Source organism: Mauremys mutica, chromosome 11, assembly GCF_020497125.1.
Source record: "Mauremys mutica isolate MM-2020 ecotype Southern chromosome 11, ASM2049712v1, whole genome shotgun sequence".
NCBI classification, from domain to species: Eukaryota; Metazoa; Chordata; order Testudines; family Geoemydidae; genus Mauremys; species Mauremys mutica.
Window position 1 is genome coordinate 42,581,754 of NC_059082.1, and position 15,080 is coordinate 42,596,833.

The 15,080-nt window shown below is 60.4% G+C and overlaps 1 protein-coding gene across 11 annotated transcripts in view; it reads left to right on the top strand.

Moving 5' to 3' along the window:
* PARP6 (poly(ADP-ribose) polymerase family member 6) overlaps positions 1-15,080 on the top strand; it is a 52,279-nt gene that overhangs the window by 16,091 nt on the left and 21,108 nt on the right. For 7 of the 11 annotated variants that reach the window (XM_044979878.1, XM_044979879.1, XM_044979880.1 and 4 more), the window contains 9 exons: positions 25-102; positions 1,080-1,174; positions 5,026-5,086; positions 6,326-6,416; positions 7,901-7,967; positions 9,571-9,720; positions 10,588-10,765; positions 12,051-12,104; positions 13,585-13,680. In XM_044979878.1, coding sequence (XP_044835813.1) covers positions 25-102; positions 1,080-1,174; positions 5,026-5,086; positions 6,326-6,416; positions 7,901-7,967; positions 9,571-9,720; positions 10,588-10,765; positions 12,051-12,104; positions 13,585-13,680 — 870 coding nt within the window. The remainder of the gene's footprint in view (positions 1-24; positions 103-1,079; positions 1,175-5,025; positions 5,087-6,325; positions 6,417-7,900; positions 7,968-9,570; positions 9,721-10,587; positions 10,766-12,050; positions 12,105-13,584; positions 13,681-15,080) is intronic. The other 4 variants (XM_044979882.1, XM_044979883.1, XM_044979884.1 and 1 more) reach the window with 1 other exon arrangement.

A 15,080-nucleotide genomic window follows, 5' to 3' on the forward strand; every position in this document is an offset into this window, starting at 1 on the left:
ACTAACAACAGCCTCTTCTCACAGGACATCAAAGGCCAGTACTGGACTGATGATGATTCGGATGGAGACAATGAGTCGGAGGAATTCCTCTATGGAGTCCAGGTAAGGAGCTGGGTGACCCGCCGGCTGCCCCTGGGGGGGCACGGTGCAGTGCTGAAACCAGCGTGGCGGAGTTCGAGGACCTCTGATGTGTGCCAGGGCTGTGTATCCAGTGGGATTGGCACGGGAAACTCGATGGGGAGTGATGTGACCCGTCGGTCCCCTGTGCCCCGGGCAGCCATGCTCACACACTGCTGGGACCCTGGACTCATGCTCTCAGCTGGTGCAAACCTGTCCAGCTCCACGGACTGACAGCAGCGCCCCAGGGCCACTGGCTCCAGGAGCCGCCAACTGTCTGGCCCTTGGCTAGAGCTGGCAGTGTCCAGGAGGCCATGTTGTGCCTGGCTCTGTCCCTGTCCCTGTCCTGGGGAGACCCTGGTGGGCAGCTTGGTTGGGAGCACAGCGCCCGCCTTTCTGCAAGGGGCCACGGGCGTGGAGCCTTTTAGTTCAGCATTTTCCAGGTTCCTGCCAATGGCCCTCCCTGCAGACTGGCAGTGCCCTGGGACCCCTCCGCTGGGCGGCAGAGCCCTGGGGGCACGCTGGGGGGTGCTACTGACAGTTCTTCATTAGCACCCCAGTGTGTCCTGCTGGGCTCTGGTCATAGGTGACTGGGGCATGGGAACAGCCTCTACCTTCTCCCCAGGAGAGCGTGCTGGGGTGGCCTCTCCCGCTCGTTCTGATTGCAGCAGAGCTCAGTGTCTGGAGCTGTGACAGTCTCACTGCACGGCTGGGAGGCAGGTGTGGCGATGCCCCTCAGTCCTCCTCCACAGCCCCCACTGCCAGGAAATCCTGGCCCTCTGCCAGCGCATCTCAAGCCTGAGCTAAACCCTGGCCCCTGCACCCCCCCAGCTCTGCCAGTGCACCTCAGTCCCAACCTGCAGCCCCCACTGCCATCTGCCTAGCTGGGGCCCAGCACACTCATGTGTGCTGCAGCCCCCGTCTGAACTCCCTCCCCTCCCCGCTCCGGCGGTGTGTTGCAGGGGACCTGCGCAGCGGATCTGTACCGACACCCACAGCTGGATGCCGACATTGAGGCGGTGAAGGAAATCTACAGTGAGAACTCTGTGTCCGTCAGGTGCGTAGGGCGGACGGGACTCAGCCCCGGGCAGCAGCTTCCTCCTGGCTGCCCCATGGGGGCTGCACTGAGTGAGCTGCTCTCCTCCCTGCACCGGTGAGCGGAGATCACAGCTTGTCCATAGAGGGCAGCACGTTCCCTGCATCTCCTTGCTGGGATGCCAGGATGGGGAATACCCAGAGCCCCTGCCTATGCCTCAGACATGGGGAGAGGATTCACACTGGGACAAGAATCTGAGCTGCCAGGATGGAAAGACAGAAAACCCACCTAAAGCGCTGATTGGCGCTGGGATCTGCACCCCAAGCTAATACGGGAGCTTGTCGCAAAGGGCTGAGATGGTGCCAGCTTTCCCCTTGGTGAGGGTATGAATGGCCCAGTGAGAAGTAGAAACAAGGCCAGGCTGCATTGGGATGGGGGGCTGGTCCGGACCCCTCTCTAGTCAGAGGGAAAAGAGTCATAGCCATGAACAGTCTTCAGCTATGTTGAGGGTTATAGAGGAGGGTGATCAGTTCTGCATGTCTGCCCAAGATAGGACAAGAAGAAATGGGCTTAATCTGCAGCGAGATTTAGGTTAGATATTAGGAAGAACTTTCTAAGGGTAGTTAAGCTCTGGAGCTTTGTAAGACCAGGCCTGACAAACCTGTCAGGGATGGTCGAGATTTGCTTGGTCCTGCCTCAGGGCTGGAGCTAGGCTGTGGCTCACCAGGCTGCTGCACCCCAGAGACTCAGGTCCCTCTCCCATTCCCCCTTGCTCTGCGGAGGGGAGTATGTGGCTACAGGCCTTGCCATGGAGCAGCTCGCTCCCCCTCCCTGTGCTCCTCTGACTGCTAAGTGGGGCTGGGGAGCCAGGGCCGTGCCCACCCCTTGTCCCAGCTGCCAGCTCTAATCACAGCCCTGGGCTGAGGAGAGCCATTAGCAGTGCCATGGAGCAGGACTCGGGGCGGGGTTCTCCTTGCCCTGGGCTCATCTGTGCTCTCGGCTCCTCCACTGCCCTGCACATAAGCCATGCTGCCCGGTGTGGAGGGTGATAGCCTCACCTTGCATGTGGCCCAGGCATGTGGACAGATCTGCTGTGGCGGGGGGAAGAGGGCTGCCTGGTGCCCCCCCCCCCCCGCCTGAGCTGCAAGCCCCTGCAGAACTGAATTTCACTCCCAGGGCGGTGATGCCAAGAGCCATCTGCCTGAATCCTGTCCCTGGCTGTGCAGTGGGGCTGAATCAGCCAGCACCCCCTGGAGCCATGGGCCTGCATGGGCAGGAGCTGGCCCTGAGATCACAGCATAGCCCCCTCCCTGAGAGGGGCAGGCACCCTGCGGGGAGATGGGAAGGCCACTGAGTGCCAGCTGAGCAGGACCCCCCACTCGCCTCCTGCCTAAATACAGGGAAAGATGCAGGGGCTCTCGCTCCCCCACTCTGTGAGCAGCAGGAGCCAGGAAGGCTGGAAAAGGGGAGGAGGGAGGGACCAGACTGGCCAGGCATCATGGCAGCCTTGGGGGAGCCTGCTGTTCTTCCCTTGGTGAAGGAGAACAGCAGTTAGGCAGGCAGGGCCATTGCCGCCGAAGAAGGGGGGGGAAATAGTCGGAGTGCCGCCCCAAGAACGGACGGAGTGCCACCCCTTCAGATTTGCCGCCCCAGGCACCTGCTTCCTTAGCTGGTGCCTAGAGCCGGCTGGGGCCCTGACTGTGTGGCTGGGCTGGAGGTCCCTGATTCTGCAAGATTTCCTTCCAGACCAAGCTAGAGTATACAGGGCGTCTCCCCTGCGGAGAGAGGTGGGGGAGAGGGGCGGCTCCAGGCACCAGCACGCCAAGCGTGTGCCTGGGGCGACAAGCCACGGGGGGCGCCCTGCCGGTTGCTGCGAGGGCGGCAGGCAAGTTGCCTTCGGCGGCTTGCCTGTGGAGGGTCCGCTGGTCCCACGGCTTTGGCAGACCTCCCTCAGGCAAGCCGCCGAAGGCAGCCTGCCTGCCATGCTTGGGCCGGCAAAATACCTAGAGCCGCCCCTGGTGGGGGAGGCGATGAAAGCAGCGTGCCCTGGGGAACGGCCATTACGAAGAGCCAGTCCTGTCTCTGCCTAGAACCTTCCAGCACCTTTCGCTCGCCTAAGTGCTGCGCGGCGCAGGCGGGGCCCATCTCTGTGCTGGGGTGTTGGGCAGGCGGGCAGGCGTTACGCCTGACCTAGGCTGGGGAGTCTAGCCAAGTGCGACCGATGTGCTGGGGAGCTGAGCGAAGGCAGAGGCCCTGGAGTGCCAACTGCCGTCTATCCCTTTGGACTCACTCCCCCACCCCGGGGATTGTCCAGGTGGCTTTGGGGAGCACGGCGCACCAGGCCCAGATTGCATGAAGCCCCTTTCCGGGGCAGTAAGGAAGGGAGGTGCTTTGGTCCCCCTGCAGGCATCACCAAGGCCAGGCAAGCTCTTGCCCTGTGGCTGTCCCTAGCTCCTTGTCTGAGACCTGGAAACCTCCAAGGGATATGGGTCCTTCGGGAACAGGCATCTCTTCTGGGTCGGGATGTCATGAGGAGGGCTGGGCCTGAGCCAGGAGGTTTGGGGGCCAGCATGGATCCGAGTTTGGGGTGCTTGGGTGGGGGCTGTGGTTTGGCCCAGTATAGAGACTGGAGGTGAGCCTGAACTGAGACCCCTGGGCTTTCGGGTGTGGCTGTGGAGTTTGCCCCCTGCCCCCATCTCTAATAGAGACGGGGGCTTGTGCCGTTCGGATCCGGATCTACGAGCTTTGGGGTGGGGGAGGGGGAGGGGGAGTCGGACCCAGCGTTCCAGTTCTCCTCCATCCTGAGCGAACGTGTTTGCTGCTGGTGGGAGAGGTTTAGGCTCTTGGCTCCCGTATCAGTCCAGCCTGGAGGCGACTGGTGAGCCCCTGGCCCAGGAACATGCCCCTGCCTGTGGGAGCTGTCTGGAGCAGGGGCTGCCTTTTCCTGATGTGTCTGTAGCGCAGGATGGCTCTGATCCCTGAGTGAGGCCCCTAGGTCCCTACATGCAAATACCACCAGCAATCCAGGATGAGATTGTGTCCCATGGGAGCATGGCCGGGATCAGCCAATGGGGGTCTGGCCAGCTGTGCCCCAGGGGTTGTGGGGGGCAGTGGGCCGGCAGGCACTCGATGGAGGTGAGTAACTGGTTGCTTGCAGCAGGGCTGAGTGGAAGGGTTTTGTGATCATTATTAATTATTGGGAGCACCTATCGGCCCAGGCCTGGCAGAGAGCCCCAGGGTGCTAGGAGCTGTATGGAGAGAACCAGTGGACAGACCTTTCCCCAAAGAGCTATGACTTGTGATTTCCTGCTGCATGGGCCAGGCTGGGTCTCGGCACAGAGTGCAGATGTTTGCTGCTCATCTCAGTGAGAGATCATTGCATCTTTTTCCCCACATACTGAACGTGGTGTGAGTGCACTATGGAAGGGCTATGGGGCCTGTTTGCCATGGGGGGGCTGTGGAAGGGTGTGTGCTATGGGGGAGGCGGTGGGGCCTGTGTGCCATGTGGGGGCTGTGGGGTGTGTGCTTTGGTGGGGCTGTGGAGTATGTGTACTGTGGGGGGCTGTGGTGTGTGTGTGTGTGCTGTAGGGTTCTGTGGTGGGTGTCTGTGCCATGGGGGCGCTGTGGGGTGTACCATGGGGGGCTGTGGGGTGTGCCATGGGGGGGGGCTGCAGCATGTGCTGTGGGGTGTTTTTGGTATGCCTGTGAACATCCACACTTGTACAGCTTGTTTATAAATCCCCTGCCAGGAGAGGTGGGCTCTTGATGCTCCCGGGCGCCGGCTGGTGGATCTGCCCCCAGGAAATGCTGATCCCAACGGAGCTGAGCGTGTGGCTTTGGCCCAGCCCCTAATCCTGCCTGTCTCTTTGCAGAGAATATGGAACCATTGACGATGTGGACATCGACCTCCACATCAATATCAGCTTCCTGGATGTAAGTGGTGCTGGGGCTCTTGGCGGGCGGTTACATGTGCTCCCGTGGCCTCGTTCCCAGCGGCTGAACAGTCCCATGCACGACTCCTGCGTGGGTAGGAGCTGACGGTCACACCTGCTGCCACCGGCTGGACAGCTCCCTCTTGGGTTCCAGTGGGGTCCCACATTCCCCCGTGGCTGCAGAGATCTGATAAAGCTCTACCCAGCCCTGTACAAACAAACCCGCTGGTCGGGATGAAAATGCCTCGTCTCCAGAGGATTTGTGTTTGCAAAGAGCTTGGGAAATACAAACACACTCGGAGTTGGATCGTTAGAGTTCCTGGGCTGAATCCAACTGTCCCTACTCAGCGTTTCCTCCCGCCTTACTCGGTGGGCGTAGATGTCCGTTCCCTGTGGAGAATCTCGGCTCAGGGTCACCGCGCAGGCAGAGGTGGTTAATGGGCAGTTAGTGGCATGTTTTGCGAGTTACCCGGAGTTTTGGGGGCGCGTAGAAGTGGGATCCCAGATGTGGGGGTCGGGATGCTTTGAGATCTGACATAGCTCAGCGCAGAAGGGCTGCTGGGGAGTACTCAGCCATGGCAGCAGGGAGACGCGGTAGCTTTCCTGCCAGAGAAGCCAAACCATCGCCCTGGAGCAGGGCCGGCTCCAGACCCCAGCGCGGCAAGCACGCGCGTGGGGCGGCCCTTTCCCGGGGGGGCGGCAGGCTGGGCTGGCGGACCTGCCGCAGTCATGCCTGCGGGAGGTCCACTGGAGCCCCAGGACGACCGGACCTGCCGCAGGCATGACTGCGGAGGGGGCGCTCGTCCCGCGGCTCCAGTGGACCTCCCGCAGGCATGACTGCGGCAACTCAAGCGGAGCCGCCGGACCTGCGAACCGTCCGCAGCTGCGGGAGGTCCAGCCGAGCCGCGCGACCAGCGGACCCTCCGCAGTCATGCCCGCGGGAGGTCTGCTGCTCCCAGGGCTCCGGGGCGCCTCCCGCGCATGACTGCTTGGGGCGGCCAAAAAGATAGAGCCGCCCCTGCCCTGGAGCAACGACAGGAACAATCACAGGCCTGTGGCAATGGCCTCCAGCACTGTGGCCAGATACCAGGCGCTCTCTGATGCTGCTGCTGGGTGATCGTGACGATGGGCTACAGGCGCTCAGCCCTTCCCAGGATCAGGCCCTCCTTTGGCTGTCCTCCAGTAAGGACCGAGAGCCCTCAGCTCTCTCTGCCCTTCCCCGGCTCTGCTCTCTCTGCAGGAGGAGGTGTCGACGGCCTGGAAGGTCCTACGGACTGAACCCATTGTCCTGAGGCTGCGGTTCTCCCTCTCCCAGTACCTGGATGGACCCGGTGAGTGCCAGCCCACGCTGGGGGGACAGAGAGAGCGACAGCAGGGAAGCACTGCACCTTGGCCTCGCAATTCATCTGCTGCTCAGGATTCTGTCCCCTGCCCTGCCCACAAGCAAAGGGCAAGCTAGGGAAGAGAGTGATTGGTCGGACGCCCTGCTCTGTAGGGAAAAGCATGGAGCGTGCTGAGTCAGACCGGCTTGGGGAAAGGGGGCCTTGCATCATACACTGAATAGTCATGGCAACATGAACAGCCACCAGTAGCCTGTTCAGCATCCTGGCCAAGCAAACGGGTACCCTGGAGGCAGTGTGGGCTGGTGGCTAGAGCACTGGACTGACCTTGGGAGACCTGGGCTCTATTCTGAGCTCTGGCCTACTGGGTGACCCTGGGCAGGTCATGTCCTCGCTCTGTGCCTCAGTTTCCCCATTTGTAAAACAAGGATAATGAGGCTGCCCTCCGTTGTAACATGCTTTGCGATTGACTGAGGAGAGGTGCTCTGTAAGAGCTCAGTATTATTATCACTACACTGCAGAATCCTCTGGGAATAATTAACCACGTGATCCGTGGGCTGCAATTATCCCTGGCACAATTCTGCAGGCTCCAGGGGCAGCTTGGTCCATCTGCCCTTCTGTGGTGGAGGTGGCCTATGCAAACCTCCCTGGACTCTGGGGTTCCCAGTGGCTATTGGGACTTTGTGGAGAGGCACCTGGACCCATTGCATGGGTATTGGCTCAACCCCCTGGTCTGCAATGACCATCCAGGGCTTCAGGCTCTCCAAGGGGATGATGGGAAACAGCCCCCCCATGAGACCTGCCAGCCCTTCTCCCTGGCCTGAGAGTCGCAGGGGTTGGGTTCCCTAGGGGTGGGGGTGCTTCCAGTCCTCCCAGTCCACTGGAAATTGTGCAGAGCTTCCACCGTGGGGGTTCCCGACCTGGAAATCATCCTTGTGTGGAGCAGCCAGTGGGAAGCCATATCCTCCGGGATGACAGGTTGGCCAGGGTCAGAGCCTTTGTGGAGGGAATCCATTCAATCTGCCTAAACTTGGGCAGCGTTTTGGCTTTCCCCTCCCTATTTGCGGCACCACAGAGTGTGATCTGGCCCAGTTAACACTCAGCTACCAAGGTGTGTGGACTCCAGGACCTCTGTAGCTCAGCGCTCAGAGTGTTTGAAATCAAGGAGAGGGGTGTCTTAGCCAGTCCCTTGGCTGGGAGACCACTCGGGAAGAGCCATGTGCTGCTGGTGATTCAGTGGGCAGCATTTTGTTCCCTGAATCAGCCCCGGGCCAATTGCCCGCAGAGGTGTGGGGGCCTATTTGTGTTTATGGCCCGTTCTGCAGGTGCCCTACGCGGCACGGTGTGGGTGTGCATGGTCAAGCAGTTGCCATGCTCTGCCCAGCGGGCTGGGCGAATGCATTCCTGTCTGGGTAAAGTGCCCCGGGAGGAGGGGAGCTTGGTATTGATGTCGGCTGACTCTGATCTCTCTGCAGAGCCATCGATCGAGGTTTTCCAGCCGTCTAATAAGGAGGGGTTTGGCTTGGGTCTTCAGCTGAAAAAGTAAGGCCAGTGCGCTTGTCACCAGGACATGCAGTCGGGGCGTCTTCCCCATGGCCAGTGTGAGGCTGGGGCCAGAAGGGCTAACACGATCTTGGGCTGTATAAACAGGGGAGCCACGAATAGGAGCAGAGAGGTTACTTTGCCTCTGTATCTGGCACTGGTGTGAGGGCTGCTGGAATCTGGGCCCACAGCTCAAGAAGGATGGTGATACATTGGAGACGGGTCAGAGAAGAGCCACGAGAAGGATTAAAGGATTAGATAACAGTGACAGATTCCAGGAGCTCCATCTATGTAGTTTAACGAAGAGAATGTTAAAGGGGGACAGGCTAGAAGGACCTACATGGGAACAAATACTGGCTAAAGGCTCTTACAGTCGAGCAGAGAGAGGTGTAACAAGATCCAATGGCTGGAAGTCGAACCCAGACAGATGCAGCCTGGAAATAAGATGTACGTTTCTAACAGTGAGGGGAATGAACTATTGAAACAATTTACCCAGGGTCATGGTGGATTCTCCATCCCTGGTGATTTGTAAACCAAGACTGGCTGTTTGTCTACCAGCCCTGCTCTGGTTCACACAGGGGGTAATTCAGGGATGTCCCCTGGCCCGGGTTGTAAGGGGGACCAGGCAAGATGATCACAATGATCCCTTCTGGCTTTAGGATGCAGAACTCTGTGAGTGCCTGTTAGTGCAGAAGGGGCAGCCAGGCGAGGCAGGATGCAGGGTTGGCAGGTTGTAATTATGTTTATTGGTCTGTATTTCTCACAGGCCTTTTTAATGCCGTGAGGAGCCTTAGCCAGGGCTGAAATGCCGTGGGATCTGGACTCCGGGGCTCCCATCTCTCAATGACTCCCTGAGGCCAGAATGTCCCATGGGAGACAGACATGAGCACAAAGCCCAGGGCACTAGGGTTCCTTTGGATTGCCGAGGGGTTTGCTGGGTGGGGGCCATGGTGCCCTGAGCGACTCGCCAGGGGACGGATGGCACAGGGGATTGGCAAAGGGCTGTGGTGCCATGCACCTGTGGTCAAATCTAGCCCATGCCGAGTGGAGACTGTCACCATCCGGTGGGGAGCCATGCGAAATGAGCTGCTGAGCTCCAGTCACTGCCTCGGCCACATGGCACTGACTGGCGCCTTGCTGGAGGAATGGGCGAGTGAGGACATGGGCACCGAACTGTCCACTTAGGCTGTGATCCTGCCCGTTCCCGCAGCCCCAGTTCTCCCTGCTACGCCCGTGCTTTGGCCCCTCTTTCTCACAGTCTGCCAAAGCACCTGGCCTGCAGTGCCCTCCTCTGCTGGGGCCTTACACCGCCCCCAGGCAGAAGCTGTTAGCTGGGCGCTCCATGTCACACACAGGGCCTGGGTCTCCCCTGCCTCCCCCGTGACCCACCCCTATCCTGAGCTGGGAGGTGGTGGCGCAGGGGAGACCCCAGCCCTTTGGGTTTCATGATGATCCAATGGGAATTAGACGAGGCCCCTGATCCCCATCAGACCTGATGCCTAGTCACGTTCCAGGTCTGGCGTTTGTGCCCTTCCCTATGGTCTGAGCGCCAGGTGGCTGGCCCCATCCAGCCTGTGAAGTCACCTCTGGCTCTTCCCCCCAGGATCCTGGGAATGTTCACGTCCCAACAATGGAAACACCTCAGCAACGATTTCCTGAAGACCCAGCAGGAGAAGCGGCACAGCTGGTTCAAGTCGAGTGGCACCATCAAGAAATTCCGAGCGGGCCTCAGCATCTTCTCTCCCATCCCCAAGTAAGGCTCCCGCAGATGCCCTGGGACTGTCTCCGGCCCAGCTCCCTCCCCGAGCACGGCTCTCTCTGAACTGTGGTCCCAGGGTTGTCCCCTGTCCCGTAGGTTCCTACTCTGCGTTTACCCTGTCAGTGTGCGTGTGGTGGGATTCATCTCCCACCCCCGCCGCTGCCTGGCCCTCTTCCACGCCCACACGCTGCCAGGGGGGATTTCATTTGCTGCCTTGTCAGCCCAGGAGCCTCCATGGGCACCGTGCAGGACAGGAGTCACTACCATGCTCTGTGCTGCAGTTTGCCCACCTGTGCCGGGGGGCTGGCTGGGGGGGGGGGGGGGCTGGCGCTGTGTCAGTGCTGTCCCTGATGGTGTCAGGCCTGCCTCTGCTGTGGGGTTCGGGATTTCCCGTGCTAGGCAGGCTGTGCCAGGGCGCTAAAGGCCAGTGAACTGTGGACAAAGCTCAGCCATCCCCTCCTGATTGCTGGGGGGTGGGTAGAGCTCATCAGTGGCTCCCCGGACCCCGCAGCCAGTGAGTCTTGCAAGAGGGGGAGGCACATGCTGCCTCGGTGGCACTCCCAGCTCCTCTTGGCCCAGGAGCAAGTGACTGGCACTGGGAGCCTCCGCAGGGGTGCTGGCCGGGGGCACTGATCACCAGGCCCTGGGGCTGGCACCCTTCTTGCTGCTCTCCCCCCCATCCCCCCAAGCCAGCACTTTGTGACCCCTGTGCTGTGCCGCTAGCTCTACCTGTGCCAAACTGGCACAGGCCTCCAGATGCCGTGCTGCTCGCCCCTTGCCCATACTGCGTTACCCCCCGCCTTCTCCCTGTGAGCTGGCTCTGGCCCCCTGGCGGGCTCATGGGTCCCTCTGTCTCCCCAGGTCTCCCAGCTTCCCCATCATCCAGGACTCCATGCTGAAGGGCAAGCTGGGGGTGCCAGAGCTCCGTGTCAATCGCCTTATGAACCGTTCCATCTCCTGCACCATGAAGAACCCCAAGGTGGAGGTGTTCGGCTACCCCCCCAGCACCCAGGCAGGTGTCGCCCCATTCAACATCCTGGTGGGTTTCCTCTGCGTCCCCCTGCCTTGGCTCTGGGTGTGTTTTGCTCACACTGACTCTGGAGTGTGCTCCCCCTGCTAATGCTCATGCAGGTTTGCCTCCCCCTCTTCCCCACTTCAGCATCTGGGGGATCCCCCTGGGCACAGGCCAGCTCCCCCGCTGCGGTCGCCAGGCAGCCTGTTGAAACGAGACCTGTGCAGAATACAGTGTGTGTGGCAGCAGAGCTCCTGGCCCTGTTGGGAAGCAGCCAGGCAGCTCCAGCAGATCCTGGTGCCAACAGGGATAACGCCAACCTGGTTTGGCCTGGCACCTGCGCTGCCAGGGGCGTACCACCCGTTCCTCCAGCTCTCGTGCTGTGATAGCAGGTGTTATTGCTTGCCAGCCCCCGCTGTCTGGGAGCTGTGAGTCCTCCCTTCTTGCCAGCGGAGCAGCCAGGCCCTGAGTCAGTGTCCTAATGCACCCTCTTCCTGGGGCATGTCTTCACTGGGAACTCAGCAGCAATGATACGATGGGCCCCTCAGCCGAAGCCGCCTCCTGGAGCATGGCCATTCTTCCCCCAAGACACAGGCTCTGGCTTTTCTTTTCCCCCGGGGGATGCTCCACCCTCACTTCACCCCAGGCCCTGCCTCCACTCCACCCCTTTCCTCAAGGCCCCACCCTTGCCCCACTTCTTCCCACCCCTACTCCATCCTTTCCCCTGAGGTCCCCGCTGCTTGCTGCTCTCTGCCGTCCCCCAAGTGCCTCCACCAGCTGCTGAACAGCTGATTGGAGGCCCCACCGAACAGCTGATTGGCACCGTTGCCAATCAGCAGTGGCCGATTGGTGCTGAGCACCCGCTATTTTTTTTCCCTGGATGCTTCAGCTCCTGAGCACCCAGAGAGTTAGCGCCTATGTGCCAGGATCTCCTCTGGCTTAGCTCCCTAGTTCTCTTTGCCCGAGAGCCATTCTCCCCTCCCTTCTGCTGAGGGTGGCGCAAAGCAGGGGCAGTTAGCAGAAGAGCTCTGCCCCGGGACGGGGTCTCAATGTGCCCTGGCACAGTGCCTGCCGAGCCACCCCAGGTGAATGTCACTTCTTGGAAGGGTGCGGTAAGGTACTGGGGTAGATGAGGGGCAGAGCCCAACATCCTCAGCCATCTGGCACGAGGTCCCATGCAACAAAGGGGAAGGCGAGCGCAGAGCCCTCTGGGCTGCTCCCCGCTCTGCCAGCCCACGCCGAGGGGCACAGTGGCCCATGGGCCAGGAATGGAGGATAACGCGGCTGGGTCTGGTTTGTGTGCCCTCTGCAGGTTGGTGGCCATTGCAAGAACATCCCCACACTGGAGTACGGATTTCTCGTCCAGGTAAACCATGGTCACTAACCGGTGGCCCCTGAGAATGCCTCACCTGCCCTCTCCTCCTGCTCACCCCCCTCCAGCCTGGTCCCTTTCACAGGCGGCTGCTGCCTGCTGGGAGAGGCCCAGGTGTGCCGGGCCCTAGAGACAGGGCTTTCTTGCTCTCGACTCTTGTCTTGGCTAGGAGCGGGGTCAAGCTTAGCTACCAGCTGGGCTGGCCTCAGTTCATTGCCTTTCCCAGTGTGGATGCAGGGTAACGTCTTGAGCTCCATTTCTCTGCTTGACCTTAACTCGGCCGAGCTCCCAGGCGAGACCAGGCCGCAGGCTGGGTTGGAGGGTGAGGGGTGGAGGAAGGGTCTGTTCTGGTGGAGGAATTCAATGTCCAGGGGTGTCAGTCAGTAGGGAAAAACCTTTGATTAACCCCCCTCCATGGGGCCGATTCTGGCTTTGCAAGGCTATGGTCCTACTCTCATGGATGTTCCTGGCACACGGGTACTGTCTGCCCCGTGGAAGGGTTGGGCTGCCCAATGGGCAGCCCACAGGCTATTGTCTTTGGGGACAGAGGCCCATCTGCATGGCTGTAGCATGGTCTGTCTGCGCTCCTCCCCATGGTGTCTGTGACAGTGTCATCGTCACAGGACAGGATTCCCTCAGCCAATAAGGGGTTCCCCTGCCAGGCCTTGTCATCACTAGGAGAAAAGAGGTGTTTGTAACACGTTAAGTAACACGACCCCAGAGCCTGGCATGGCTCTTCCCAGTGCGCCGGGGTGTGTGTGTGTGGTCAGAATCCTCAGAGGTCCCGCCTCTGAACCCCTAGCACTCCCCCCAGATCTGTGGGTTGCAGGGCAGCTCTCCACCCTGCCGTGGGCTGGCAGCATGGGGGCTTTGTTCCTCAGAGCTGAGCCAGCAGAGCTGAGCCAGCAGGGCTGAGCATTTCCAGGCTGACCGTTGGAGGCCTGGGGCAGGGCGCACTGGTCAGCATTCTTCCATCCAGTGCTGGCTGCCGGGATCCCTCTGCCTGAGCCATGGTTCCCACATTAACACAGGTATCCAGCCTGACACGCAGCCTCCGGGGAGCGAGCTGGCCATGTGTTCAGCCCTGCTCCATGTGGTACACCCCTCCAGGGAGCCGTGATGTGACCCTGTCTAAACAGGGCCAGCTCTGCTCTCTTGCGCCCACCCACACCTGTTTTAATCCTGCCCCTCGAGTTTAGAAGTGGCCTGGTCCTAGCTCAGACAGAGGCTCATCCTGGGGGTAGCTCCATGGGAGGTGGTGAATTCTGCCCAGCCAGGTGCCCAGGTCAGCAGACGGGACAGGACAGAGACAGCTCAGTGCTAAGAAAGGGCCCAGACCTGCTGTTTGCCCCGGGATGGGAAGTGTTGCCTGGTGTGGAGTATGCTCATCCTGTGGCTCGGTGTGGAGGGGGTGGCTTGTGCTGGGGTGTGTGGCCCGGAGATGGTCCTGGCTCACTGCGGCCTTGCTGTGCAGATAATGAAGTATGCGGAGCAGCGGATCCCCACCCTGAACGAGTACTGCGTAGTGTGCGACGAGCAGCACGTCTTCCAGAACGGCTCCATGCTCAAGGTACTCCAGCCAGCCTCCCCAGGAGCGCCTTCGTGGTGGGGCTGGGGGTGGGTGGAGGCAGGCCAATTTGGGTGGGTGCTGGTGTCCTTTGGCTTGGCTGGCACTGGGAGTGCTCCTCGTTGCCCTTTGTGCTGCTGGAGTCAGCAAAGGGTGGAGCTCAGGCAGCTGGGAGTTTTATTAACCTGCCCCTATAAAGGATGGAAATTGCTAACTTGGAGGTGGGGTAATAAGGCAGGTGAAGAGAAGTGCTGTGATTGGCGGAAGGAGCCAGGGCCCTTTAAATTGTGCCCAGCAGCCCCCACTCCCCAGGAAGTGGGTGCAGAGGGAGGTTTGCCATGGTTCAGAATGGCTATAACTGGCGGAAGCCCTCTGGCAGTGCTGTCTTCCCTCAGCCCATGGGCTGCTATGTGCCAGGGGCACAGCCAGCGATGTGGGGGGTTTGATCCCAGTCTTTGATCACAGGGGTGCTACCAGGAGCCAGCCTTATTGGCCTCCCCTGCCCAGCCACCCCCTGGGAAACCCTCCAGTCAGAGAGAGACTGTCCCCACATGCTGGGATCCTAGAGGGTAGAATCATAGAATATCAGAGTTGGAAGGGACCTCAGGAGGTCATCTAGTCCAACCCCCAGCTCAAAGCAGGACCAAGCCCCAGATTTTTACCCCAGTTCCCCAAATGGCCCCCTCAAGGATTGAACTCACAACGCTGGCTTTAGCAGGCCAATGCTCAAACCACTGAGCTAGCCCTCCCCTGAGTAAGTTCAGCATTGCTCCCTGCCCAGCATCCCACACCCACAGGCCCCTCTTCACCAATAGCCAGGCCTATGGCGGGAGTGGGCTTTGCTCCCCCCAGCGCAGCAGCTGCATTGTGGTGGTGATCTGCGTGCAGGGGAGCGGAGCAGTGCCTGTCCTGCTGCTGCCCTCTGCTGGCTGACTCCTAACTAGCATGGGAGCGTTAATCACTCACCACTTGCCCCCGCCCAGCTGAGGAGAAGGCGACATCCTTAGGCCTGAATCTTGGGGTGCTGAGCACCCCCACCTCCAGCTGAACTCGAAGGGGCTGCTGATTGCCCTGTATCTCTTCAAATCCAGCCCAAAGAACCTCAGACTGAGGACTTAGCAACCGAGCACCCAAAGTTAGCATTCTTGAGAACGCCGGCCTCACCGTACCCAAGCCTCAGTTTCCCCACATGTCGTAAGGGGATGGTGCCTCCCGGAGAGTGAGAGTGCTAATAAGGGAACGTGTGCTGAGCGCCTTGGATGGCCGGTGCTGGAGCAAGGAGGTGGCCTGTTGTTGTGACATGTAGCTGTAGCTGCTTCTGTGTCCAGGAGCCTCGGAGCGGTGCGGGAGCTGCATTGACAGCTTTGACAGAAATGAAAATATTCCCAGAATGCACCAGGGTC